This window comes from Ursus arctos, unplaced genomic scaffold (assembly GCF_023065955.2).
Source record: "Ursus arctos isolate Adak ecotype North America unplaced genomic scaffold, UrsArc2.0 scaffold_26, whole genome shotgun sequence".
Classification (NCBI taxonomy): domain Eukaryota; kingdom Metazoa; phylum Chordata; class Mammalia; order Carnivora; family Ursidae; genus Ursus; species Ursus arctos.
The window spans coordinates 38,643,087-38,668,169 of NW_026622941.1; the positions used below are offsets into that span (position 1 = coordinate 38,643,087).

At 50.2% G+C, this 25,083-nt stretch overlaps 1 protein-coding gene across 3 annotated transcripts; it reads left to right on the forward strand.

Moving 5' to 3' along the window:
• Positions 1-499: 499 nt before the first annotated feature.
• On the forward strand, positions 500-24,203 carry PFKM (phosphofructokinase, muscle). 3 transcript variants are annotated; one of them, XM_026502004.4, is made up of 23 exons: positions 500-637; positions 3,964-4,056; positions 10,432-10,505; positions 11,337-11,414; positions 12,814-13,003; positions 13,210-13,375; positions 14,088-14,132; positions 14,582-14,690; positions 14,807-14,902; positions 15,143-15,235; positions 15,832-15,957; positions 17,104-17,168; positions 17,673-17,742; positions 18,395-18,544; positions 18,986-19,056; positions 19,423-19,510; positions 19,593-19,745; positions 20,237-20,401; positions 21,464-21,525; positions 21,757-21,868; positions 23,155-23,254; positions 23,336-23,441; positions 23,659-24,203. In XM_026502004.4, exons 2-23 carry the CDS (start codon positions 3,972-3,974, stop codon positions 23,801-23,803), a joined length of 2,349 nt encoding a protein of 782 aa, XP_026357789.1. In that variant the 5' UTR covers positions 500-637; positions 3,964-3,971; the 3' UTR covers positions 23,804-24,203. The 3 variants fall into 3 exon arrangements, with proteins under 3 accessions (XP_026357789.1, XP_048072602.1, XP_048072601.1); XM_048216645.1 differs by lacking the exon at positions 500-637 and adding an exon at positions 1,066-1,162; XM_048216644.1 differs by lacking the exon at positions 500-637 and adding an exon at positions 2,807-2,927.
• Positions 24,204-25,083: the final 880 nt, after the last annotated feature.

Here is a 25,083-nt window from a genome sequence, read left to right on the forward strand (position 1 = left end):
TTCGTAGCCCTGTCTTTTCTCTGAGAAAGGTACATACACATAAAAGGAGTTTTTGAGGTCCCTCTAAAGAAAGTACCAGTGTTCAATGTTCCTCCAGGGCAGGGACTCTATTTCCTTTATCTTTTCATCCCTCAGCACCTAATACAAAACCTGGCACAAAGACTTTCCATAAATGTTTGTTTACAGAGTGAAAGAGGTGAGAGACAATGCATCAGGCCGGAGGGGCGGGTTTATTAGTTGTCGAGCGTGTTTGAATGCAAGGAGTCTCAGTCCCAGCTAGGAAAAAGTTGTCTCTGCGGACAACCTGGGAGGCAACTCAGTAATTTCTGATTCCCACTGTGTACAGGAGCTGATGGCTCCCAACACAGAGCTAGGGACCCGAGAACCTTCTGGGAGTGGAGACACTAAGCTGATGCCATCTCTGAGCTGTCCCTGGGAGAAGGAGCGAGGGGAGGAGAAAGAGGAGCGTGAGGAGGCGGAGCCTCCGGGCCTGCACCAGCCAGTGGAGGTTGGGAAGCCTCTTTCCCCTCCCTTGTTGCCTCCACCTGGCTCCTCCCCGCGTTCGCCAAGCTCCCCTCCCCCTTCCCCAAGGACAGTCCGCAAGGAAGCCGTGGCGGAGGAGAGCTAAGACTGAAAGGCAAGAGGGGCCCTTGGGTAAAGACCCGGGGGGAAAGCCTAGAGAGAGGTGGGGATGACCGTGCTGGGAGGAGGCGGTGGGGAGGACTGGAAGGAGCGGACGGAAAAAGCAGAGGTGGTATGGCCGAAGAAGCTGGAGGGAAGGGGGGGATGGGTAGGGCCGTCGTAAAGAACCCTAGCCCTTTGGCTCATCTCCCTCTGCTTGCACGCACAGCCCCCATCCCTGACAATCAGGGATGGGTGAGTGGAGCTCAGACCTCGTTGCCCTTGGCTGCCCGACTCCTTTCCTGGCACTCATCCAATTCAGATCGGTGCACCTCTGATGTTGCCTCCCTGTATGTCTCCCTCCCGCGTGCTTATCTACACACACGTGACTTTATATTTAGATTTTGTGTCTGTGTATTCTACCTGTGTGTCACTGCGAATCTGTAAGGATGCTCGTAGATGAGTCTGCGTGCATGCCTGTATCCCGTGCCTCTGTAAGTGGTTTAGAGCCGCAGGAGAGGAATCTGAGCTGTGTCTGCAGGTCAGCACTCCTAACCTTCCCCTCGTTCTGGTGACTTCTCGTCCTCACTGAAGCCGCCAGGGGTCAAAGAGCCCCGTGTGGGTTTGTAAGGGATGAGCTCCCAGAGTGAATGAGAGGAAAAAACTCAAGGGAAATGGGATCAGCACACTCATGTTTTGTTCTTCCGTTCCCAAATTTTTACCTTCCTATTTGCACCAGCTAGTTAGTCTTGCTTTTTTTGAGAACAGCAGACGTTTGGACACTAGGGAACACTCGAGTTAATAGGAGAGTGTCTCTATCCGGGTGTGTTTATTGTCTTCTTTTGCTGTTAGTCGTTACATGCTGTCTGAAGTCCTATTTGTATCTGTATGTGTTAGAAATAGAATAGGAAGCTATGTTTGTATCCAAGCATATTAAATAAAAGTTTCCATATGTCTGTGTGCATTTCGTATTGTTTGTCAGTTCCCTAATGCTTTCAACAAGGATTTATCGAACTGTTTTGTGCATAGACTTCACCACTGGCTTTGGTCAGCTGTGGGAGAGTTTTTAAAAACCGAACATGATCCCTCCCTGGAGGATTGTTCAGTCTAGTTAGGGAAAATGGCTTATAGCAATCATCTGTCCCGGGGTCTGCAAATGCTTTCTGTAAAAGGCCAGATAGGAAATATTTGAGCCTTTGCAGGCTCTCTGGTCTCTGTCACCATAATCTACTGTGTTGTGGTAGCACAGAAGCAGCCACAGGATGATGTATGAAAGAATGAGAGTGGATGGACGCTGAAAGTTGAATTTCATGTAATTTTCACACGTCATGAAATTGTTTTTTTAACCATTTACTTTCTTAGTTTGCCGCTGTATGAAACCATGAAAAGGGCTGGATTTGGTCTGTGTGCTCTATAGTTTGCTAACCCCTGATCTAGTCTGACATTATTTTCAATATATAAGAAGCAATTTAAATACCACATGGGGCGCCTGAGTAGCTCAGCTGGTTAAGCAGCTGACTTTCGATTCCGGCCCGGTCATGATCTCAGGGTCCTGGGATCAAGCCCTGAGATGGTCTCTGCCCTCAGCAGGGAGTCTGCTTCAGGATTCTCCTTCTCCCTCTGTCCCTTTCCATTGTGAGTGTGCTCTCTCTCTCTATCAAATAAATGATAAAATTTAAAAATACCACATAAAGTAGTGATTAAATGCTAAATGAATGATCCAGTACCAGACAATATGTGATGAGAGGAGGTCGAAAAAGAAACTCTTCTTGACCTGTGGTCATCAGTGAGGGCTTAATAGACTTAATATTAGTAAGGTTACAGTTAGGACTGGTCTTAAGTGATGGAGTGGGCTATCGAGGTATGGAAGGGCCAGCGTGGCCTCCTGGACGTGGGACGCAGTGTACCCAAGTACACACGTGGGGAGGGGCAAAGTAATGTTCAGGTGACGATGGAGCGGAAAATGCACAGGAGCGAGGGGTGAAGCCCTAGGCAAGGGCTAGATCCTGGCAGCTTTGACTGCCAGTCCAAGTCAGCACGGATTATGTGTGGTGTGTCTGAGAACCTGTGTCCCTTAGTACTACTGTGTGTGTCCGTACGTCTTCATGAGTGTCCCATTGCATGTATTTTATTGCCACGTATGCGGACTTGTGTGTTTATGTGACCTCTGTCTTTATCAGCAGCTCCCCGATTTTCCCAGGTTCACGGCAGAAACAGGAGCTGTGCTTAAAGGTCATCAGCTCCTGTTCAAGCGAATGCATCCTCTCTCCACGGAGGCCCCAGTGTCCGGGGACCTTCCCGTGGAGGTTTGTTTTGTGTCTCTGATAGAGTGGAGAAGGGAAACAAACAGAGGGAGAGCAGCTATGGTGGGCAGTTCGGGTGGAAAGAGGCAGCGAGGATCACAAAGAAGAGAAGGGCAAGGGAGGGTAGAAGGGAGCACAGGATTTGGTAACCATTTTAACTCTGAGAATAAGGAGGAGATACATTTAAAAATTTAGGTTTTAGCCTGGGTAACTGGGAGAATGATGATTCCATTGACATTTTAAGGATATAAAAGTGTGTCTTGCGCGTTCCTGTGAGAGAGAGAAAAAGCCTAGCAGACAAAAATAGGAAGGTGGTCACATGCCATGTGTCCATATCTATGCAAGTGTGGCGATGATTCTGTTCCTCTTCCCACCTGATAGCATGTGTGAGGCGCAAGGCCTGAAGATGAGTCAAGAGATGCTCGGGAGGCAGGGAGTCTGGGAGGACAGGAGAAGCCGTAGAATGTCTTTAACCGTTCCTGAGCCCGCACCACTGATTTGCGCAAGCTCACATGTGCACATAAAACCTCAGACTCCAGTTCCAGCTTAGGCCAGTTGTATGTGCCATACAACTGAACCCTAATCTTCACCGTAACCCAGCCCACCCCCGCTTTTCCACTTTGCTGGCTCTCGGTCTGTGCCCCGAACCTCCTCACTCCTGCTGTCTGCAGCAGCCCTTCCCTTCATCAGAGCAAGGAATCCTTGCGGCTAACTTAACTTTCCTCCCTCCTTTCTCATTTCTGTCCGGCAACGGCCCTTCCTCTTGACCTTAGCTTGTTCTCCGAATAGGCTCCAATTGAGGTGGGAGGGATTAGGCAGGACCTCTGCAGTGTTGGGTTTGATTACTGTGACATTTCAGCTGGTCACTTTGTGGGGGTGTGGCCCTCTTCTGGAAGAAGTCCAAAGCAGCCAGGCTGTAAAGCCCAGACTTGGCGTAGTGAGAGAGCCTGACTGCAGTGGCTCTCACCAGTCTCACAGAGCCCTTTCCCGAGCACCTCGGTCTACTTGTGTCTTACCGGGTCATTCCCTTGAATTCTAGAGTGGATCATGACCCATGAAGAGCACCATGCAGCCAAAACCCTGGGGATCGGCAAAGCCATCGCCGTGTTAACCTCGGGCGGAGATGCCCAAGGTAAGGAGAAGGCCCTGCGGGGGCGGGGGGGGGGGGACAAAAATCATGGCTGGTGGGCGCTCTGGAGTTTCCTGACTCCCTTCGCCTGTAGAGCAAGACTGTCCTCTTTCATGTCCTCCTGCTGTAGATTCACGCTGGCATCCTGGGCCTTCCCAAAAATCTCTGTCAGGTCTAAGTCCCCAAGTGCTTCTGGATATTGTTTGCTCCAATGTACTCACAACTTCATAAAACTTCTTTCCAGGTTTCTCTGAGGATTTGGGACCATTTGGGTCCTTTGGTACCTAAAAGACGGGTGTTTCCTCAAGCCACATTAGAAAGAGACCACAGAGATAAAATTGTTGAGAAAGCAGTAGATGGATTCCCTTCCAGCACCCTATAGTGGTGCGGAAAGGGAGGGACCCAGAATTGGGATGTGGTGGGTCCTAGAGCGTCTGATGTCTGTAGAGTTCCCACACTGACCAGGGTCCGGCACCTAGCTCCCACGGCGCATTTCCTTCTACTAGGCACAGTTCTGCTTCGTTCTCTGTTTTCTCTGGCCTTTTCTTCCCCTTCCATTCCTTCAGCCCCCGAACAAACAGGAACAGCAGCAGTTAATCCGTACAGACCCATGGGTGGTATGTGGGGGGGTGGGCAGAGAGCAAAGCCAGAGAGAACCCCTTTCTGGGTTGAGTCCCAGAAACCTGGAAGTCAGGAAAATCAGGTATGTGGAAAAATGAAGTGGGAGATAGAGAACGTGTGATTTTTCTTCCTCCTTTGATGGTCTTGTATATTCTAGTTCATAATACCTTAAAGAGAGGCAGAATCTCTTTGAGAGGGACACGAGGACATGGACACTGTGCTGGGACAAAGAGAGAAGGAAAGAGATTTCAGCTAGTCCCCTTCGCTCTCCTCCGCTCGCCCTAGACTCCTAGACTTTGTGTTAAGCACCCACTTCGTGCAGAGCCCTGTCCTGTATGTTGTGAAGAAGTCGATCTCCTTGGGGAACTTGTAGTTTTAGGAGAGATAGCATCCGTTGCTAGAGTTCTATGTGAGGCTCCGAAATCACAGTAGTCAAGTGCGCCTTAAGCAAGTAGGACCCACTTACATAATGAAATGCTAGGCCTCAGTAGGATTAACCAGGGTAAAGTTCCCAGACAAGGTGGATTTCCAGAAACCGAACTCTTCATCAAATGAATTCTTGCTTCAACAGTGCCTGGTACATAGTAAGGGCTAAATAAACGTATTCCTAGTTAAATGCAAAGGGAATTATTGAGCACCTGTGTAGCAAGCAGGATGGTGGGCACTAAGGATACATCGATGAAAAGGTCACAGGTCACCTTTGCTCTTATGATCCTTCTCATTGGTGTGATTAGTAAATCTAGACTTTAAATATGCTTTTAAACTAACGTTTATTGAATTACACCTGTGGTATATATTATGAACAAGAGAATGCTAGAACAAAGACACTTAGGGAGGAGGGCAGAGAAGTGTGAGTTCAGGAATGGTGGCCAGATTAGGAATGCAGAGCCCTGCTTGAGGCTGACCTGGCTTCTCTTGCTTCTCTGTTCTCTCCTGGAAAGAACCCCATGCTACATGAACTCTGAGTGTTGACCCTAAAACCTTGGCAGGGTGGCCTGTGAAATTGGATTAAGTGTAGCAAGAGCCTGCTAAAAATCCGAGGGAGGTATATGAAGTTGGGAAATTATGAAAAAGAAGAGCTCTCTGGAGAGGGAAAGAGGTAAAAAGAGAGAGAGATTGAGAGAGAGAGAGAATGATCTAGGATTTAATTTGAGTCTAAGAGCAGCAGAGCCCTTCCAGCTTCTAATCCTGAGTAGCGAAACCCTCATTTTAGAGGGACTATCACCTGCTTTAAGGGACGATCGCCCTGCATGGAGGCAAGGGCTAGCATACGCTGATTTCTGAAGGGCCAGCTGGACCGCGGCCTGTGGGATCCTGTGACAGGCACGGTGTCCCCAGGCAAATATCCCACTGCGAGGCCACATAACATCACAGGTGCATGGGAGTAGTTGGTACAGGACGAAACTGAGAGAGGCAGGGAAGCAAAGTAGAAAACTCAAAGTAGAGCCGAGAGGTCCCAACTGAAGGAGCAGCTCAGAGATAGGCTTAATGATCTTTAGTTCTCCCAGGGAGAGGAGGGCATGGAAATGATTTTCCCCCAGAGGCTGTGGGCCACGTGGGAGAGTGAGGTCGGGCTCTGTAAAATCCAGAGAGGCCACAGCTCTGTCATTCCCTGGGTTCAACAAAGCTCATAACTTCTTAAAGTAGAAGGGAGGCCAGAAATCAGACAGCCTGAGTGCAGAAGCTGGACTGAGTTGATATGAATCCTAATTCCCACTTCAGCCCAGGAATGGCCCCAGCTCTGCTCAGTCATACCACGTTTGGCCTTATGACATTGGTATATTCTGCTGGAAAGGATCTCAGTCGTCTGCTCTAGCCCTCTGTCTTCAGATGGATGCCTGTTTATCCTGTTTGTAAAGGTTTTAAAGGTTTACAGGAACAGGGATTCCGTGACCTTTTTGGATTGCTGTTCTAGGACTTGTAATTTTAATTACATATTCAGAAGTGTAATTCAGATCTAACATTTATTTCTCATGTTGGAATTAAAGGGTTTTTTTTTCCTATTTAAAGTTCAGTTAAGGTAGAAAGAAACTTTTTAACATCTGCTTTCAAAAAGGTAGTGACTAAGTCATTTATTAGTTTTTTCTGTCTCATGTCGTAGGGACTCATCACCGGTAGTTCTCCCCAAAGCCTCTTCCCTACAGGCTGTAATTAGAAACTCAAAGTACGTGCCTTGATGTTCTCCAGAGCCCCTCCTGGCTGTACCCAGAATACCCCCTGGGTGGTGCCTGTAATCTTATCCTTTCGTCTTGCTTCTAAGAAGTCAGACAGCTGCGAATACAGGGTTATTTAGGGCAACATGGAACAGCCAAGGAGAGCCTGGCCAGGACTGGTCTGGGGCCAGAATAGGCCAGCAATGTTAAGTAGGAGAGTACAAAGAATTACTCGGACTCCCTAGTATAAGTTACGCACACATCCCAGTCTGTGATTTCTAGGGAACGGGGGTTTGAGACACAGGTATAGGGGACAAAGGGAGTCCTAAAACTTTGTTTCTAGGAAAACAGCTATCCAACTTAGAGGCAGCAAGGATGACCTCTGGAGGTTGATGGGATTGAGGTAAGAAGGTAAAGGGAGGAGAGAAGAGAATCTTCTTTTCTTGGGGGATTTGTCTTCTGCTCAATGGATTTGGATATTTCCTACCTGCCATCTATTGTTTACTTTACACTTAAAACCTTTTAAGTCATTCGTTTTTCTTAAATCTTTTCTCCCCCACCCTTACTCAGGTTGGGAGTGGGGAACAGCATTCCAACCTATACATTTCAGAAGTGTGTTTTTTCCTTATCTCTTAAGATAACAAATTCATACTCCAGGACTCCAGGTATCCCATAGAGAATCCCATAGGCCTTGTCAAAGTCTAGAAAATAAACAATAGTTTCATTTCTGTTCTGATCTTACTGACTTATTCCTCCTTCCTAAGTCACTGATGGCTTTTCGTTGACTCTGACTTTGTTCTTTTCATACATACAGGCTTTTCCTAAAGCTTCTGAGAAGCCTGCTCCCATCAAAGATTTTTCCGTTTTGATCCCTTCAATTTGAGGGTGTGAACCTAGACTTGTAGACTTCATGTGGCTTTGCCTCAGTGGGGGCGGAAGTGGGCTTTGACAGCAGTGCTCACCAGGGGCCTCTTGTAGGCAAGCCCAGTCTTTCAATTCTTACCTGAGATCAGTTATCGGAAGCATTCGGCCCTGTTCCAGCTCTTGAAACTGTCCTCTTTGGCTTCCAAGATATCACTAAGACCTGGTTTTCCTTCTGTCTTTCTTGCTGCTCCTCCTCAGCCTCCTTCCTGGATCCCATTTTCCCCTGCCCGTTCCTTCAGTATTGGTTTTCCTCCGCGTTCCATTCCTTGCCTTTCCCATTCAAATTCTATTAATTCTCTTGAGACAGCCTCTTCCAAGTCCATGTGGATGTCCCGCAAGAACTTCAAGCTCAGCATCTCCCAATATGAATGTGTCATCTGCACCCCCACCTGCCCGACTCAAAACCCGCCTCCGCTCAGTTAATCACACCACCGTTGTACCCAGCGCCTGAGTCATTCCTGGGGCTTTTCCATCCTCCTCGCCAGCACCTTGAAATCTAACCACGTAGCTGTGCTTCTGCTTCCTAGGTGTCTCCTGTCCGGTGTTCTCTGTTTTTTCCCAAATGCCACCCTCCCGGTCCAGGCCCTCATCATTTTTGCCTCGGCTGCCAGGTAGCCATCTTATCCCAGCATCCTCCGCGTTGCTGCCACAGTGATCTTTCTGATACGCACAGAGCATCGTGTCTCTCCACCCACAGAATTCTTCAAAGATTCTCCATCAATTGCAACTTGTTTTTTCTAGGTCACAGACCCTTTTGAGTATCAAATGAAAGCTGTGGACCTTCTCCCAAAAGAAATTCCTGTGCCCAGAAAACTCTTCACACAGTTTCATGGGATTCATGGATTCCCTGAAACCACCACCCATGGGTCCCCAGTCAAACCCTGGCCTACAGAATAGGGGCCACAGTTCCTCATGTGCCTGCCTACCTGTGTGGCTTCATCTCTCACCGCTGCTGTCTTCCTGTCTCACAGTTCTTCGTAGTACTGAATTTTGTAAAGATTTTGTTTACCTATTTGAGAGAGAGAGAGTGAGTGAGAGAGAGCATGAGCCAGGGGACGGGCAGAGAGAGAGGGGGGAGCAGACTCCCTGAGGAGCAAGGAGCTGGATGTGGGGCTCGATCCCAGGACTCTGGGATCATGACCTGAGCCAAACGCAGATGCTTAACCGACTGAGCCACCTACGTGCCCACCTAAGGTTGTTTCTTGACCCTCACCTTCAATTTGTGCTATTCTCCTGCCTAGAACGCTCTCCCCCAAAGTGTCCACCTGACAAAAAAGATTTATAAGGATATTGTCCTTTAGGTCTCAGGTCAGATGCTGTCCTTTCTGTATAACCTGTCCCGACTTCCTCCTGACAGCTGAGATGCTCCTTGTCCTTGTTCCCACTGTGCTTTATACAGATCTCCTTCATACGCATCCATGTTGTGACCATATTATATTCTTTGCAAGTCTTGAGGACCGTTACCAAGTCCTTTATCTTCGTACACCCAGACTGTATCATTCACTGCTGTTTCCCCAATCCCTATATAGCGCCTGGAGCATGGTAGGTATTCAGTAAATATTTGCTCAGTGAGTGAATGGACCTTGGATTTGATTTGGCACTTATAGCCATCTAATACCAACTTTTGTCAGCCTGCAAAACTCCCCCTCCCCCCAAAAAAACCCCAGACATTCTGGTCTTTTTTATTCTATTCCATTCCGGGTAGTTTGGGATTTTGCAGTAGTTCATGATGGATTTTAGTCTGCTGCTGCAGATTTTTCTAATTACTGGTTTCTCTCGTGCTCACTGGTATATGATATTTCCCTAGGCAGGATTAGGGACCACAGGAATAGATTTTAGGTTGAAACAAAAAAAACGGACTGGGGTATCTGAGGGAAGATGGTTAGAGTGGTTCACAAGTAATTGATCTATCTTGGCTCTGAGATTCCTCGAGCATCCCTGGGAGCCCCTCCTCCCATTACAAGGTAGGAGGGGGTTACCGTGCTCAAGACCCAGGACTGACCCAGGACCGTCTTCCATCTCTCACCAGGGAGGCTCTGTTTCCTTGGCACAGTTATCAGTAGCATTGGTTCTAATGCAGAGGCCTTTATAGCTTCCGCCGGATGTTGCATGTTGTGCAGGGTAGTTCCTCCACAACACTCATGGGAGAGACGGGTCTCGTCATTGAGTAGCCACTGGAAAGGAATGATACTTCTATGGGAGAAAGGGAAAAGCCTCTCCTCTCTGTTTTATTCCCAATTACTTTTAGTCCTAATTGTTTCTCCCAGTGGGGAGACTGGCTCTGTGACCATGACGTCTTTGAACTTCAGTTTCCAAATCTGTAAAATGGAGGCAACTTCAGGGCTGTGGATGGGATTAAACGAGATGAGGTTTGACAAGCATTTAGCACTGTCTAACACTACAGTAAACATTCAAGATTATGATCCCCGGATTGCCCTGGCAAGGAAAGGTCTTAGGAAAGATGGGGTTTGAGGGGAAGGGAGAGGAATCGGGGATATCTGGAGCTACATAAACACTGAATGTGGTAATTCAGCGTTAGTGGGGAGGCTGGAAGACTTGGAGGAGAGGAGTGTTCTAGATTTGGAGAAAAGCCTAAGAAAAGGACTGAGTCGTGTCTTGTAGTCCAGGTTGCTTTTCTGAGGACTAACCTCTCCCTGTCATCTTTCCTCCCTCCTTGCAGGTATGAATGCTGCTGTCAGGGCTGTGGTTCGAGTTGGTATCTTTACTGGTGCCCGTGTCTTCTTTGTCCATGAGGTTGGTTCTCTACTTTGTTCTCTGCCATTCTTTCTCTGTTTTCTGCTCCTCCCTTCCCACTTCCTCTTTCTTCACCTCCCAGTTACATGCTATGTCTGACCTGTGTCGGCTCCCTGTCTCCATGACTGTCCCCCACCACTTTGGTCTCTGATAATGATGGTGGGACCTAGGGGTCTGCAGACTGGGTCGTCATGGTGCCTGTCCAATTTCAAGGGAGAAGTAACTCTCTCTTCCCCTTACCTCTATCAAGACAAAGAGAGAAGCTGAAATGAGTATTTCACAGAAAATTTGTCCAGAGATAGAGCCTTTGGAAGGAAGAGTCTCGTCAGATTTCTGTAGTTTCCCGAACCTTCTGAGGCTCTAACTCTTCTTCCCCTCTCTCCCTTCCCTCTCATTCTTTGTCTGCTCTTCTTTCTGTAAGGTTTACCTGCCTTTCCCCCAATTTTATCTTTTTCAAGTCCCACTTCTCTCCCACCTTCCCTCCAACACTTCTCTTTTCCCTCTACTGTTATCAAAGCCATCTGTTATCTAGTTCCCTGGGAGGCAGATTAGAGGACATGGGATGAGCCAGAAGCAAGAGGAATTAGGATGAAATATAGGAAGGACATCCGCCCTTTTGAGATTGTGAGAAACTAGAAGAGGGTATTGAAAAATTGACGTCTTCTTCCTTGGACTATGTTAAATATGACAGTGTCATGGGCATCCAGGAATCAGTAATGGGAGGAGGTGACTTGATTCTCAGAGAACTTCTTCCCAGGATCCTGTCTTAATCGTGGGGGTTTAGGGAGAACTGGACTCGTGGAGGCCGAATGGGTGTATTGTGCCCCACAGGGTTACCAAGGCCTGGTGGATGGCGGAGATCACATCAGGGAGGCCAGCTGGGAGAGCGTTTCGATGATGCTGCAGCTGGTACGTTCCTGAGGACTCCCGTCCCATGTTTGTCCTGTCTTTGTTGCCCCCCTGGTTTGTTGCACTCTGGTTTGGCCTCACGGTTGCCCAAGCCCCCCCCCCCCCCCCATGTGAATCGACGTGAAGGGTTCTGTGACAAGAGAGGTGCCATGATTGCCCTTTACCCTTTGAGTTTGAAAACATCACCCTATGTTCCTAGGGTGGCTTGGGGACGGGAATGCGGTCACAGGACAGTTTGCTCTTTATAGAAAGGTCATAGGCAAGACTTGAGGAGCCGGTACGTAAGCAGGACCTGCTCTGGGGTCACGGGGAAGGTCTGGCCATGAAAATAGCCTTACCAGAGGACTGGAGCCAGACCCACAAGTAGAGCTGAAATCTGCCAGTCCTCATGTGATGGTGATAAGGTCACCTGAAACCAGAGTGTTTAAGGGAGGAAGGAACAAATGCAGCATTTTACAGTTTCCAAAAACACCCTGAGATTATGCTGATTGTATCCACAACCCTTTGTGCTACTTTCTCTAAGTCATATACCTATTTTCTGATTTATTGAAAAATCTGCACATTACATTTATATCCGCATACTTTACCTCAATCCTCTACAAATCTATGAGAAGAAATTTTAATGTGCAGTGCTTTGCGGAAGGTTCTTTATAGGCAATAGTGCCTGCAGTAAAGCGGTCTGAAAATGAGCCAGAATTCTCCATCAGTACTCCCACAAGCATGGATGCCAGTAGTTTATATGATTTGTGAAAACGCTAAGTATACTTACCTCTCTCGGGGTATCTATAAGCCCCTGGGAATACTCGGAGCTATTTTTCCTGTGAATACCTGGGGCATTGTGTCTCCTTCCACTAACCACAGATCCTGAGGAGCAAAGAGGAAGGGATTGGCAGTGCCTGGTTACAATTAGAAATCAGTGAGTTCAAGAGGGAAAAAGTACTACCAAGCACATTGGGATGAACTCCTAAGAATAGTTTGGACGCAGTCTGATAAAGTCAGGTCGCTAGGGAGAATTTCCAGGACTGAAGCCAGTGCTATTTCTTACACTTCTAAGAACATGTGAAAGATGGAGACGATTCCAAAAGCCCACAGCATGTATGGATTCCTTTACTCTCCTCGAGGATAATCACTTTGATGACAAAGCCTTCAAGGAAATGGGTTGATCTTAGTCTTCAAAGAGGTGTAGCAGAATACAAGGACTGGCCCTCTGATAGCTCAGCCAGTATCATTTCTCTCTCCCTTAGAAAGAACGAATGCCTTTTAAGGATGTCAGAGCATTTCCTATAAGCCCCGTGGTTATGACAGCCCATCACAGTGTTGGAACAGGGGAAATCTTAGCACGTTGAGCCCAAATTTGGCTGTGTCCTCTGGGGAGCTGACTTCTACCTCTTCCCCACAGGGAGGCACAGTCATTGGAAGTGCCCGGTGCAAGGACTTCCGGGACCGAGAGGGGCGACTGCGAGCCGCCCACAACCTGGTGAAGCGTGGGATTACCAATCTGTGTGTCATTGGGGGTGATGGCAGCCTCACTGGGGCTGACACCTTCCGTTCTGAGTGGAGTGACTTATTGAGTGACCTCCAGAAAGCGGGTGAGACGTTGTTGTCGTAAGTATGGTTTGTGCCCATGCACACACATCCCTCTCCTCCCGGTGGAGGCAGTCACTCCCAGACACAAACGGGCAGTCTTTGCCCTCCTTGTTCTGCCATTGCTTATGGTTCCCATTGGCTGCAGGTCCTTCTCTCCCCAGTCACCAGCACCTCACCCGATGGCCCCTGGTTTGCTTCTCTTTGTCAGGTAAGATCACAGAGGAGGAGGCTACAAAGTCCAGCTACCTGAACATCGTGGGCTTGGTGGGCTCAATTGACAATGACTTCTGTGGCACCGATATGACCATCGGCACTGATTCCGCCCTACACCGGATCATAGAGATCGTGGACGCCATCACCACTACTGCTCAGAGGTAAGGGGGCAGCATAGGAGGGTGGCAGCTGGGACCGGCTAAAGGGCTGGGGTCTAGAGAAGATGAACGCATTGGAGCTGTAGACTATAATGACCAGTTTTCTGGGGCCGGAACACTGTTTTTAGGGAAGAGTTATCCCTGGAGCCCTGAAATTGCACTGCCATCTAAATGCTGTAGCTTTGCCTCTTGTCACTGTCTAGCCCACTGTCCGTGTGTAGCTCTGAGGGCTTTAATACCCATGGGGTCTCCCAAATGATTCGTGTCCAACCTGAGACCAATCTGGGGAGCCCCAAACCTTAGCCACCCTTTCAGCCGTGTCATAGCGATCCTGGAGGCCACCGTTGCCACTGCTCAGAGAGTGTGAGAACAGGAGGACAGAAGGTAACAGTTTGCCAGGGTAATCCTAGGGGATTCCAGGCCAGTCGAGTCTTCACTTCTTCCCTTCCCTTCCCTTCCTCCTTGCCTTCCTGAGCCCCCGTGCTCCCTGGAACAGAGCCGCAGGACCAACACTTTTGTGTCACTGCTGTGTTTTAGCCACCCTGTGGCTGATGTGTTTCCCCTGGGTCTTCCTGGTCTCACAGGAAGCCTGCTGGAAGGTCTAGCAGCAGAAACGCATCTCCCAGGGACGTTACGTGGGCTGGATGTGGGTGGCGGCTTGATTCTGGCCATAGGGACACTAGGGCCATGTAAGCCCTTCGTCTCTCTCTTGCAGCCACCAGAGGACGTTTGTGTTAGAAGTGATGGGCCGGCACTGTGGGTAAGAGCCCATCTTGACTCATTGATTCTGTAGCTCCAGCAATAGCCTTCTCTTCCCCGGAGAGTCCAAAGAGGTCTCCCGGGGTAGCAGATCTGGACGTGTACATGCCCCTCTTGGCGTGGGCCCCTTTCCCTGCTTCCACCCCCACCCCCTACCTACCGACACGTGCTGGTGTGTGCCTATGTGTATGTGCCCAGGAGCACTCCAGTGTGACAGGACACACAGTGCTCTGAGACTAGAAGCCACTGTGGTAGGTGAGCGTGACTGGAAGGTGCTCCTCAGGGACAGACCCCCACTGAGAAGCTGTCGCAGCGGTGTTCTTACCCTCACCCCAAGAATGAAATCATGGATCCTCAGACCTTTCACCGACTATGGCGACAGGCAGACCTGCTGGGTCCGGGTGAGGCTGTTCGTGGAGTGTGGCTTCTAGCTTCTCCCTCTCATCTTAGATACCTGGCCCTTGTCACCTCCCTCTCCTGTGGGGCTGACTGGGTGTTTATTCCTGAATGTCCGCCAGATGATGACTGGGAGGAACATCTTTGTCGCCGGCTCAGCGAGGTACTGGTACTTTATTTTGCCCTTAAAAAAGCCCTCGCCTATTCCGTTGATGCTGCCCTTCCCATCCTTCCATCCGTTTCCCTCCAGTGACCGCTCTTCTCTTTGCTCTCGACCAGACAAGGACCCGTGGTTCTCGTCTCAACATCATCATTGTGGCTGAGGGTGCGATCGACAAGAACGGGAAACCAATCACCTCCGAGGACATCAAGAACGTTAGTAGGAATGAAGCCAGAGAGGCCCTGGCTACCATCCCCCGCCCCCGCCCCCTCCCGAGTGATTTCTGAGTCTCTCCTTAGTCCTTCTGCACATCTCTTCCAAAGTTTCCTGCCCCTGGGTTTCCAAGGAATCATGACAAGATAAGAGGCTAAGCCATTGGGGTTTATCTTAGTTTCTGCTTGTTTTCGGTCTTTGACTCTGTATCCCTCTCTCTGTCCCTCTTTTGGTCTCTTCAGCTGGTGGTAAAGCGTCTGGGATATGACACCCGGGTCACTGTCTTGGGGCATGTGCAGCGGGGTGGGACACCGTCAGCCTTTGACCGAATCCTGGTGAGTCATGGGGTCCTGGGGCTCTTGCGTCTTAGAACCCACAGCCTGCACAACTGTACTTCACCATGACAGGGGCGCACCCCACTGGCCATGCCGCCCGCCCCCAGCCTCTGGACGGCACCGGCCCTCGCCCCATTCCCGTACATTCACTAATTCTCTTCTGTTGCAAAAACCCATGGGAAACTCTATGCCCCCCAAATGGTGAGCTCCCAGATCTCTGCTTGGAGCATTAATAACATTATTAAGATCTAACCTCAGACACTCAGATTGAACCCTCATCCTACTTTCACTGGAAGAAAGAAGCCATACTCTTCCTTATTTTATCAGTAAGAAGGGAATATTATTAAGCCTCAGTAACCTCCTTGATTACTACAGTGGACATGTTTCACTGGAACCAAATAGAATTCTAATGGCAAGAGGATGAGGAATCATCAAGCTTAGATGAAATCTGAGTAGGGAGGTAAAGCCTAGTAAGTTCTTGGCTATAGTCCTCAAATATGCGGCTCAACCCTGTGATCCGGAAGGGCCCCGAGTGCCCTGGCTCTCCAGGTGGGGAGACCTGAACCAGACTGTCTTTGCTCCCTGGGCTCCTGCAGGGCAGCAGGATGGGTGTGGAAGCCGTGATGGCGCTTTTGGAGGGGACTCCGGACACCCCCGCCTGTGTGGTGAGCCTCTCTGGTAACCAGGCTGTGCGCCTGCCCCTCATGGAGTGTGTCCAGGTGGTAAGTACTGACCTCAGCCCCCTTCTAACAGCCCCAAGCCTGCCTTTGAGTGGGCGCTTACGGGGAAAGAGACCCACCTCCAAGGCCGCGGGACAGGAGCAGATGGAAAGGCAGCACGGTGCAGTCAGTCAGATGGGGCAAGAGCACAGTAGGCTTTGCATAGGAGCGACACCTCTCTGAGCCTCAGCGTCCCCATCTGTACGTGTTCCTAAAGAACGTGAGAGAGGCTACGTCCTGCCGAGTAATGAGCCCCAGTATCGCATAATGGCCAACCTCAGATGCTTTCTCCGGGTCTTCTCTGGAAGAGGAATGCAGTCTCTCTCCAAGCATTATTAAAAGCGGGGATATTATTCAGGTCTGGCTGGCTAGCTTATATGTTTCTATGGTTTCTACCTTGAATGTGTTTCTCTGAACCACCGTGAGGTTTCTAACACTCACCCTGAGGGCTGTTAGAAGGAGTGGCGGGGCTGATGCAGTGCCTGGAAAATGTGGCGTGCTCAGGGAATGGCTTGTATGAGGGCACCGGTCCTCTGCTGCCGCGGAGCAGACATTGCGGCTGGGAGCTGAGGGGTCTGGCCGATTCTCAGGGCCGGTCTGCATGCCCGGGGCTGGCTCCCCGTCTCCTGGCCTGCTTCTCTCTGAGACTTGGGAGTCCCAGCACCTACAGCACAGACGAGCTCCAGCCTGGCTTGGAGCGGTGTCTCCAGAAGGCCCAAAGCTAAAGCACTAGCTCACGGAGAAGAAATCGGTGGCTGGGAAACACACGGCAGGGATTAGCCTTCCTTCCCGCCTGGGCTGTCTGCGCCATCTTCTTCTTTTACTCAGTTGAGACGCTGCTTTGTGGTTGTGGCCCCGGATGTGGAACAGAGGAAGAGCACTCCTCCACTCTGGCCATGTTCTAATAAGTAGAGCATTGAATCAGCATTGAATCAGCTCCTTCCTTTGGCTGCTCAGGACTCCCCAGATTAAGGAAAAACAAAGAGACTTCTTTCTGTGCCAGTTTGGGGAGCGCAGAACAGGTGGGGTGCCTGGTGGGCAGGGTCCAGTCGTAAGTGCAGAGACAGGCAGAGTCTCCCCATGGGGTAGAAATCCAGCTGCGTAGAGCCCTGCCCTGTAGTCATGACTCTCACTGTGCTCCTCCCTCAGACCAAGGATGTGACCAAGGCCATGAACGACAGGAGGTTCGATGAAGCCATGAAGCTGAGAGGCCGGTGAGGGAATGACCAGAAGCACACTAGCTACAGAAATCAGATACGGAATGAAGCAAAAAAAAAAAAAAAAAGAGGACATAGCTTCAGACCCAAAATAGGAGCTTCTGCCTCTTCCCCTTTTTATTGTCTCTGCAACAGTTTCTTCCTCGGGAGAATGGGTTGTGAGGTGACCAGGAGGCAGAGTACGTCCCAGGGATGCTCTCCCTGGGACTGGCCTTCCGTAGTGTGGTGTTCCTGTGTGTGGATTCCAGCTAGGTTTTCCATTTCTCTAGGCAAAGGGCAGCTTTTCCTGCTGAGCGCAGGGCCTGGGAGAAGAGCACTCAGAGAGGGTTGGATTAATCAGTGACCCCTTTTCAGCCCCTGCTTGGTCCCTACTATGACCCAGTTATCTCCTTCGAGGTTTGCCCGGTAGAACGTCACACCATGAGCAAAACTTCAGGCCCCTTGGCTGCTGGCCGTGGGGAGTGGCCTGGAGACACCCCGCTCTCTCTCTACTTTGTACAGGAGCTTCATGAACAACTGGGAGGTATACAAGCTTCTGGCTCATGTCAGACCCCCAGTCACAAAGGCACCGGTGAGTTCTCTGCCCTTGACCCTCTCCTTCTCTCAGCCCCATGTTCTTAGTGCGCCCTGGGTGTCTCAGAGCCAAGACCCACATCCAGTTTAGGACTGACAACGTAGCTTGCAAGGAATGGCAAAGAGGCTTATGTATTACTTCCCTTGGGCAGATCTGGGAATAACCACGTCTGAGTGTACTTAAGCCACTTCTTCCGTTGCAGTAGTGGTTCTCAATAGTCAGTGTATATCAGAATCACGTGGGCTGCTTATTAACATGCAGATTGCTGGATCCTTCCCTCAGAGAGGATTTAGGTCCGGGCAGGGGCCAGGAATACGAAGGTTTAACGGCTTAAGATCGGGTGGTCCAAGGATCATACTTTGGAAATGCTGCTCTGGAAGGTTTTATTCATTATGTAACGAACGATGTCTGGGGTCAGGGACAGCAGCTTCGCTTATTGATTTGTGATAAAGATTTTGCTTCCACAGTGAGGGAGCAGGCTGTGCCGGCATTCCTAGGGCAAGGGCTGTGTTGTCCAGAGGCACATGTCCTGATCCTAGGACCATGAGGGACTCGGAGTTGAGCTTCCCTTACTGACCTGTCCCCTTCCTTCTGCCGCGGTTTCTGCCCCCACCTCTGCCACGCTCCCTCTCCGCTTCCTTCTCCGCAGGGTAGCACGCACACGGTGGCCGTGATGAACGTGGGGGCCCCGGCCGCAGGCATGAATGCCGCCGTGCGCTCGACTGTGAGAATTGGCCTCATCCAAGGCAACCGGGTGCTGGTTGTGCATGACGGCTTCGAGGGCCTGGCCAAGGGTCAGGTATGGGGACTAAAAGGACAGAGGGCACATACTGTGGGGCCAAGGAGCAGTCATGGGGAGGATAAGTGTGGCAAGGGTGACCTGTCCGTTCTCCTTCCTGCTGCCCCCACCCCCTTCTGTCGTCTACCTTGCTTTCTCCTCTCAGGGTTTGAGCAGAAGTAAATAATTTGAGGGCAATATGAACAGGCAAGAGCCACTGAAACGAACCCTTTGCAGGCAACATACCTTATTTAATTCTGTATCCCAAAGCCCAGTGCGGTGCCTGGCATAAGTAGGCGCCTAATATTTGTGAATGAGCAATAAGGGTGGAGGAAGTTCGTTGAGGTGGGGAAAAAGCCGATGCCTGGCATTCCTCCTCCAACCCGGGGGTGTTGGGGTGGGCTCAGAACTCGGGAGGTGGTGTCAGTCCACGACGCAGACCTGTGTGACCTTTCCCTGCAGATCGAGGAAGCTGGCTGGAGCTATGTGGGGGGCTGGACTGGCCAAGGCGGTTCCAAACTTGGGACTAAAAGGTAAGGGGCATCATAGGAGCACCTCCCCCTCGTCACCCCTAAAGGTGTCCCTTGAATACGGGTGTCCGTTCATTAGGTCAGCTTCTACAGTGCTGTAGTCTAGAGCTTCGGTCCCCAAGCTCACAGTGGTCTCAGTGAAGCCAGGCATGCCCATCCAGACATCTTTTAGCAGCTCTGGCAATTTAAAGCCCCAGGGTGTACCCTTGAACAGTGCTGAGAGGTGGCATAGGGAAGGGAGTACAAGTCAAGAAATTATACATAAAGCACCTTCTAATTCTAGCTTTTCTCTCCCTCAATTTTTTCTCTTCTCCAAATTCCAAATTCCATCACCGCCTTGCCCACTCCTGCCCCACCCCGTTCAACCAGGACTCTCCCCAAGAAGAGCTTTGAGCAGATCAGTGCCAACATCACGAAGTTTAACATTCAGGGCCTTGTCATCATCGGGGGCTTTGAGGTGAGTGCCCTCCCGTTTCCTCCCCTGGGCCCCCCACCTTTCCCTCTCCCCTCACTGTGGCCCTTGCTGCCCTTCTCCTCAGGCTTACACAGGGGGCCTGGAACTGATGGAGGGCAGGAAGCTGTTTGACGAGCTGTGCATCCCGTTTGTGGTCATCCCCGCTACGGTCTCCAACAACGTCCCCGGCTCGGACTTCAGCGTGGGGGCTGACACAGCCCTCAACACTATCTGCACGGTGAGAGCCCACCACACCTCCCAGGCCTCTGGCCGGGACTGTGGTCCCTGGACTGCGTGTGCTCCTAGAAGGCGAGCTCCTTTTTTGGTACCAACCAAGCGAGTGCTTGAAAAGTGCTTCTCGAAGCGCAGGCCTTTACACAGGCCTTATTCGACCGCACATACGGTCATCCTCACCTGGGAGTCTCCAACCTAGAAAGGCGCCAGTACTCTGCATACCAAATGGTGTCTCCTTCCTGAGGGCCCATGGCCTAATTTCCCCACCCTGATAACAGAAAGGATGAGTACAGCTTCCTTCCGAGATGAGGAGTTCCGTAGCCTGGTTGGCCAATGTGCCTGCCATCCCTGAAGGTGAGAACTTGATGAGGCCGAGGGGCCCAGCTGGTCTGGGGAGGAGAGCATTCCAGAGCTGGGTTGTTGCAAGGGCCAGAGAAGTGACAAGAAGCAGACCCCGGACCCTGTCTTTCTAACTATGACGCGCCGTCTTTGCAGACGTGTGACCGCATCAAGCAGTCGGCAGCAGGCACCAAGCGTCGGGTGTTCATCATTGAGACAATGGGTGGCTACTGCGGCTACCTGGCCACCATGGCGGGGCTGGCAGCCGGGGCTGATGCTGCCTACATTTTTGAGGAGCCCTTCACCATTCGGGACCTGCAGGTAGATGGCCACCCCGAGCCTGTAATGTAGCTCTCCCTTGTGCCCGTCTGTCCTCACTGCCCCCACAGCAACCTGAGCTGTGAGAGCTCAAGACAAGGACAGCTGCTTGGTCTGTGGGCCCCGTGAGGAGGCGGGAGCGGGCAGCACGCAGCCGTTTTCCAACATGACCTCACACATGCCCTCAGCTCCTGTTGTCGGGAGCATCTGTTTTAAAGGATGGCATGTTGGTAAGCCCTTCCCATGTGTTTTTACATTTTGTCTTCAAAACAGACGCGCAAGGGAGATATTATCTCCACGTTACAGACGAGAAAGATTTAGAGAGGTTAAAAGTCTTTTCTGAACTTGTAAGTAGGTGGTTTAACTACAGAGAAAGCCAGTCTTCCTACTGCATCACGCCACCCCTCTGGACTTCCCTTGCTACCAGACTCTTCCACTCCCTGGTTCATTCCTTGTCACTTCTGGGGCTGGGGTGGGGTGGGTGACTTAGACACCTGTTCACAGAGGGACTGTATGATCCTAATTTTCCAAGATCTCAGTTCACTGGAGGAAAGAAAGGCCACAAAGTGGAGGGGCAGCAGGCTGAGGGAACCCCTAATCCAAGAACCCAGCCGACCCCTGCCAGGAATGGAGGGTGGGAGTCTTCCCCCTTGACTCCAACTCAAAGCCCAGATGAAGGAACTGGTTCCTTCCAGGTGGATCACCGCTGCACACACAAGCAAACCATTTAAAGACTGACGCTGAGAGCAAGAGTCAGCCCTCTGAGGGAAGGGAACCAGAAACCCCTGGAAAAGGGACAGGGGGAGCGGGGGAGAGGCGAAACTGGCAGTTGCCGCAGCTGTGTCTGACTTGCCCTCCTCCAGCCCTGCCTGTCTCATGTGCTGTCTTTGATTACATTGCAGTCTGCACTGAACTTCTTAAAAGGATTAAACACAGGATTGTAAACAACTCTCTTCCATGTCCCTCTCCCCTTCTGGAGAGGCCTGGTGGGGAACAAGAGAGCTGTGCACCTGCCCAGCTTTATCCACTCCCTGCTAGGCTTAGGATTTACTCTGTTGTTTTCAGGCGAATGTTGAACATCTGGTGCAAAAGATGAGAACAACTGTGAAGAGGGGCTTGGTGTTAAGGTACCTCATCCACGGCTTGTTCCTAAGTGAAGAGAAAAATTAGTTAGGCTCTGGCTCGAGCCCACGGAATGAATCCGTTTGGGACACATTGAGGAGTTTGGATACAGAGGGAGAGAACCTGAGCCATGGGAGGAGACAGAAAAAGGAAGAACAAAGCTTACAAAAGCAGAAAAGGGTTGGGAGGGAAGGGGAGACAACCAAAGTCACAGGCTTTTGGTCTCTACTTGGCAGGAATGAGAAGTGCAATGAGAATTATACCACTGACTTCATTTTCAACCTGTACTCTGAGGAGGGGAAGGGCATCTTTGACAGCAGGAAGAATGTGCTTGGCCACATGCAGCAGGTAGGGAAGACACCCCTGTCATGCCCTTTACCAGATGGCCATTCCCCCAATAGCCACTGGGTCTCCTGCTGGCCTCCAATCTGCTAGAGGCCATCACTGCCACGATACAGCATGAGGCTGCAATCTTGTACTGTCCTAGGGTCTAAATATCTTTACTCTGGAAATGGCCTTAGAGATGATGTGGTCCATCCTCTTCATTAGGGAAGGGTTTCTCAGCCTCGGCACCATGGCTATTTGGGGCTGGGTAAGTCTTTGTTGCGGGGGGCTGTTCTGTGAACAGTGGGATGCTTTAGTAACATCCCCAGACTCTACCCACTAGAGGCCAGCAGCACCTCCTTCCTGAGTTGTAGCAACTAAAAAAATGCCTTCAGGCATTGCCACACGTCGCCGGGGAGGCAAAATCATCTCCAGTGGAGAACCACTAGTTCAGATGAAGAAAACGAGGCTGAGAGGAGAAACAGTTTTTTTCAGGACCACTCATCAGGCCTGGGCGAGAGCCAGTGCTCTTCCCACAACCTGGGGAATGAGTGCAGGCACCTTGCTGGTGTTGGGCTCCATCCCCATGAACTGGGGTTTCCGGGGGAAACGAATTCCTTTCTACCATCCACATTCCATCCCTCTCTCCAGTGGGCCTCACTCACAGAGGATACTAGTAGTCTTAGGCCGCCCCATCCCTAGTGTCTCCAGCTGATCCTGCTTAAGTACAGACCTTTGACCTTTTGTCTACCCACATATAAATTCCTGATATCTCAAGTTTGAATGAGTTTGCTTATTAGCCGCTGCAGGAATGGGGTACAGTTGGATAAAGTGTGATGATCTATTCCCCACTTTCCACCTACTTTTGCTTAGTTCCGACAAAATCTACGTGATGTTTTACATTATTGTGAGGTGCTACCAAGGACATCCATATTGGTTCACAAGGAACACCTCTGCGTCCCTGACGATGGTGACTGACAAAAGGTGCTAGGCTGAAGAGGGGCAGGGAAGTGACTGAGTGGCCAGTCAGACTAGAAGTAACAGGATCTGGCAGCTGCGGAGCTAGAAGAGGCAGTTGTGAGACCAGTTACCCCCTTATCTAGTTAGTTCCTCTTACGCCTGATAAATGGCCGAATGTGCTGTGCCAGCTCACCCTGGTTCTCAGGATTTCCATTCAGAGTTAGACTTCTGGATTCCTGTTTCTGGCTGTAAACCTGGGGCCCCTTCTCTCCTTTTTCTCTGTATGTTCAGATTATCTCTGCCACTTCATTAGAGTCTTTCCCTCTGTAATTTTAAGACTCTTTTTTCAGGGTGGAAGCCCAACTCCATTTGACAGGAACTTTGCCACTAAGATGGGCGCCAAGGCTATGAACTGGATGTCCGGGAAAATCAAAGAGAGTTACCGTAATGGTAGGTGGGGTAAGAGGGTAAGCCCCCTCCATAGAGGTTGGTTCCCCGTTATTGAGGCTTACTGACCGTCCTTTATTGCAGGGAGGATCTTTGCCAATACGCCAGACTCGGGCTGTGTTCTGGGGATGCGTAAGAGGGCTCTGGTCTTCCAACCAGTGACTGAGCTGAAGGACCAGACGGATTTTGAGTGAGTACATCTACTTCCCTGGTAGTTTCAGGATCTCCTCTTCCCAACCCGTTTGCTGTCTTCAATCCTTTTATCTTAGGACTAATACCTGTAGTTGTACCTATTTCAGATCTTAGCCCTTGCCCTAAAATCCAGCCTCTTCTACTCAACTTCTTTCCATCGGCTTTTGATAGAAGTCAGTTGGGGTGCTAAAAGGTGACATCTCATTTCTCTGTAGGCACCGCATCCCCAAGGAACAGTGGTGGCTGAAGCTGAGGCCCATCCTCAAAATCCTAGCCAAGTATGAGATTGACTTGGACACCTCAGAGCATGCCCACCTGGAGCATATCAGTCGGAAGCGATCTGGAGAAACTTCTATCTAACCCTCTTTGGAGTGAGGGTCATGGATTGTCTCATCATGGTCAGCTCACCCCCTGATAGATCCAAGTCCACGTATTCCCAAGTGTTTTAGTGCATTTTTTTTTAGGTTTCCTTTTATTCTGCAACTGTAGCCATGACCAGCTCTGGCCAGGGAGCTGGGGCAGTAGGCAGTGAGTAGAAGCTCCTTTTAGGTAGAATTTATCATAACTTCTACCCCAGCTTCATCTGTCACACAAGACTGGGCTCCTCTAGTGCACTGCTAGATTTCAGCTACTCGGTTAGACTTTTCCTGAAAATAAGCTTTATTTATTTCTTTGTGATAACAAAGTCTTGGTTCCTCTACTACTTTTACTGCAGTGACAAGCAATAGCTACACTAATAAATGCCAACTGGTCACTGCAATTTTGGTTCTCCTGTTGTCACTTGCACAAGTAGATGTCATGCTGTCAACCCTAAGGACCAGACTCTGTGCAGACACCTGGAAAAATGCAGCCCATACGATCACCCCACGTACTTCTCTCCACCTCCTGGCTTGTTTCCCACAGCAGCTCTTGGCTCTGTACATAAAGTCCTAGAACATCGTACACTGGTCCTTACCCTCACTCCACACCAGTCCCTCCCGCGTCCTCTGCAGCCATAGGATGCACTGGTCTCTCCTAAGCATGAAGTTGTGTTTCACCTTTTGCTCATATACCTATTTCCCAGGGGTGCTGCTTTCCAGCCATCCCATGATCTCTGCTCCTCTTCAGATAACTCAGGGTTCTTCCTTCTCAACTCTTCCCCTGTACTCCTTCCTAGATGAAAGGCAGACTCCATTTGTGGGGAGACACGCACATTTTGAAAGCCTGGAAAGAGACAGAAATCAGTTGGGGTGGACCTGGGCTTGGTGGGTTGGCTGAAATACTGCTTTTGAAAGTTGTCAGTTCTTATTCCGCTCAGTTTGTGTTCTGTGCCATCACAACAGCTGCTTCGTCCTCATTAGCCAAGTGACCACGTCCTGCAGTTGGTCTTTAGGAGCCTCCAAATTGACAGGATGGTGCCCTGTTGAGGCCAGGTTTAAGCAAGACCCTGGCTCTGAGCACACGCATCCATGTCCCTCCCAACCCAGTTTCCTCACTTGCTTGATGAAGCAGGAAGAGGTTCAAGGTTTTACCAGTGGTAGAGGTCAGATTAGAGCTAATATATCACTTTTGCTCGCTGTCCCAAGTATTACCTCTATACCCTGAAAACAGTTCTAAACAGTAACTGAGGCGGCTTGTCGGGAGTCCAGAATTACAGCAGC